The sequence below is a fragment of the Atta cephalotes genome (genome assembly GCF_000143395.1).
Source record: "Atta cephalotes unplaced genomic scaffold scaffold00052, whole genome shotgun sequence".
Classification (NCBI taxonomy): Eukaryota; Metazoa; Arthropoda; class Insecta; order Hymenoptera; family Formicidae; genus Atta; species Atta cephalotes.
Genome location: NW_012130116.1, coordinates 352,267 through 354,648, shown reverse-complemented (window position 1 = coordinate 354,648; position 2,382 = coordinate 352,267). Strand labels below are relative to the sequence as shown.

The window sequence follows — 2,382 nt, the reverse complement described above, 5'->3', positions numbered from 1 at the left end:
ACGCGTGACGCACCGATCCCAAGAGAAACAGAGCTGGACTGCTCGGCCAGGCCTACGTCATACCGGGCCAGTCCTCTTTCTCCTTTCCCAGGGATGGAACAAATGACTTCGCCACTTAGGATTACCTATCACGAAGAAAGAATACCTAATATGTACAATGTACCTAAGCTTTTTAAAAAAAAGATGATAATCCGGAGGTATAAATTTTTTATGCGTTACAAATAGGTATTTAAAATGAATTAAAATTTCTGGAACACATAATTTTTATTGACAATTATTCTTAATATAATTTTATAAATATAAAATTTTTATCGTATGACCTTAAAAAAGTACTTGTACTCGTAAAATTAAGAGTATGGTTGGTAACTTCAGCTATATCTATCTATCATCTTTGCCGCGCACTGCGTAACGTTTACTTATAAAAAAAAAAAAAAAATACGCGCGAGTCTGGAAAAATAATTTTTCGAAACTCCACGAAATATCGACTCTTCCTATTCGTCAGCCATCCTCGCGATTATGTAACGCGTTACGATGACGTTATATAATCGACGCATATTTTTAGAAATTTGTTAAAAAAACATAATAGATAATGACATTTGTTTGGATGCATCGAGCATAGCACGGACCGCGAAGTGTTTGATTATAGTAATCGAATTATGTAACTTAAATTATAGCATTGTTAATCGATTCATTGTTGTAAAGAAATTTAAATATTAAGTTAAAGTATTTTTTTACTCTGTTGAATTTTTTTCGGCAAAAATCGTTTTTGAAACATAAATGAAGCTCTTGGAGAAATTGAAATTTTACTTGTAATTGTTCGCAATGTAATTCTACATATATTAAAATCCGAGACACGAACACTCTTTAGTATTTAAAAATATGCGATTGCGATACATTTGTGTGTAGGTACGTTCCTGTGTTAGGTAACTAATAGTAGTCGATAAGTCATATTAGTCACCGACTTGATTGTAAGTAAAATTGAATTAGCGAGGACTTTCTGTATTTCGTTTATATGCGCAAACATAATCTCATTTAATCCTTTATTTCTAATATATCTCGAGTATATGCAATTAATCTAGCTTTTTTTATATTTAATTTAAAAATTATTACATGTATATATTTCTTACAAAATGTGTGTATTAAAAATATACATATTTTCTCTGTTGAAATTTTGTTAAATTATACATTATATAATATTTCAAGTTAGAAGTTTATATTTTACTAAAAAATATCTTTTTATTGCTATAGAATAATTTTTTATTATAATAATAATATTTATTATAATAATAATATATTTTCTTACAGTATGTATCTTTTGTAATATTTTTAATGACTGAAATATATGTACGTAATATTTTTTTCAGAAGAAAAGTAATACATATATGTAATGTGCGATATAAAATAACGTTCATAAATAATGGAAAAACTTATCATTAATTTTAAACAAGCTTTCCCGCTATAATTTGAAATTCATATATAGTTATACTTCCGTTGCTAACTTCCGAGTTCTGACGTTGCACGACGCTGTGCTGTCTGTGCTGTGTAAGGTTACTTCACTTCTTTCTTGATTCTTTCCGGTTCTTTACGAGACTGATCTCTACTTGTTAAAAATGGTAATGTATTTTATCGGATTTTACGTATCAAATCTTACTGAAATCTACATTATGTTGATTATCAAATAAGAATGTTGGCTATCAAAAAATTCTTTATATATATATTTCATCGTAAAGTGCTAATATTACACATTTGAGTGAGAGTTCTAACCTTATAACGAGGTTATGTTTTGAAAGCGTTTCTTCAATTATATATTTCTGATTTTTAATATAATCGAAATTACCTGTAGTGCAGAGACCCTAAAACTGCTTGAATTTTAACAGGCGAAACGCACGAAGAAGGTAGGAATCACCGGTAAATATGGCACCCGTTACGGTGCTTCCCTTAGGAAAATGGTCAAGAAAATGGAAATTACCCAACACAGCAAATATACTTGTTCGTTTTGTGGCAAGGTGAGTAATTGTTGTACTATGAATTGGAAAGATAAATTCTCTGTTTGGTATTTTTTAAATTAAGATTTTGATATAATAATTTCTTTTTATCATAGATGTTTATTGTAAATCTTTTGTAGGAACATTATTTCATAATTTAGTGCAATTAATTCAGAAGACTGTCAATTGTGTTAAACGACACTATTTTTATTTTTTTAACAGGAGGCCATGAAACGCAGTGTCGTAGGAATCTGGTCCTGCAAACGATGCAAAAGGACAGTTGCTGGCGGTGCATGGGTATATTCTACGACAGCTGCTGCTTCAGTAAGGTCAGCTGTACGTAGATTACGTGAAGTCAAAGAACAATAAATGTATGTAATAAATATCTTTTTAACGA

General features: G+C 30.0%; 1 protein-coding gene across 1 annotated transcript; it reads left to right on the top strand.

The window, feature by feature from the left end:
- The first annotated feature begins 1,572 nt into the window (after positions 1-1,572).
- On the top strand, positions 1,573-2,382 carry LOC105623012 (60S ribosomal protein L37a). Its single transcript, XM_012204415.1, has 3 exons — positions 1,573-1,613; positions 1,878-2,006; positions 2,208-2,382. The coding sequence occupies exons 1-3, from the start codon at positions 1,611-1,613 to the stop codon at positions 2,352-2,354; spliced, it is 279 nt and encodes a 92-aa protein (XP_012059805.1). The 5' UTR covers positions 1,573-1,610; the 3' UTR covers positions 2,355-2,382.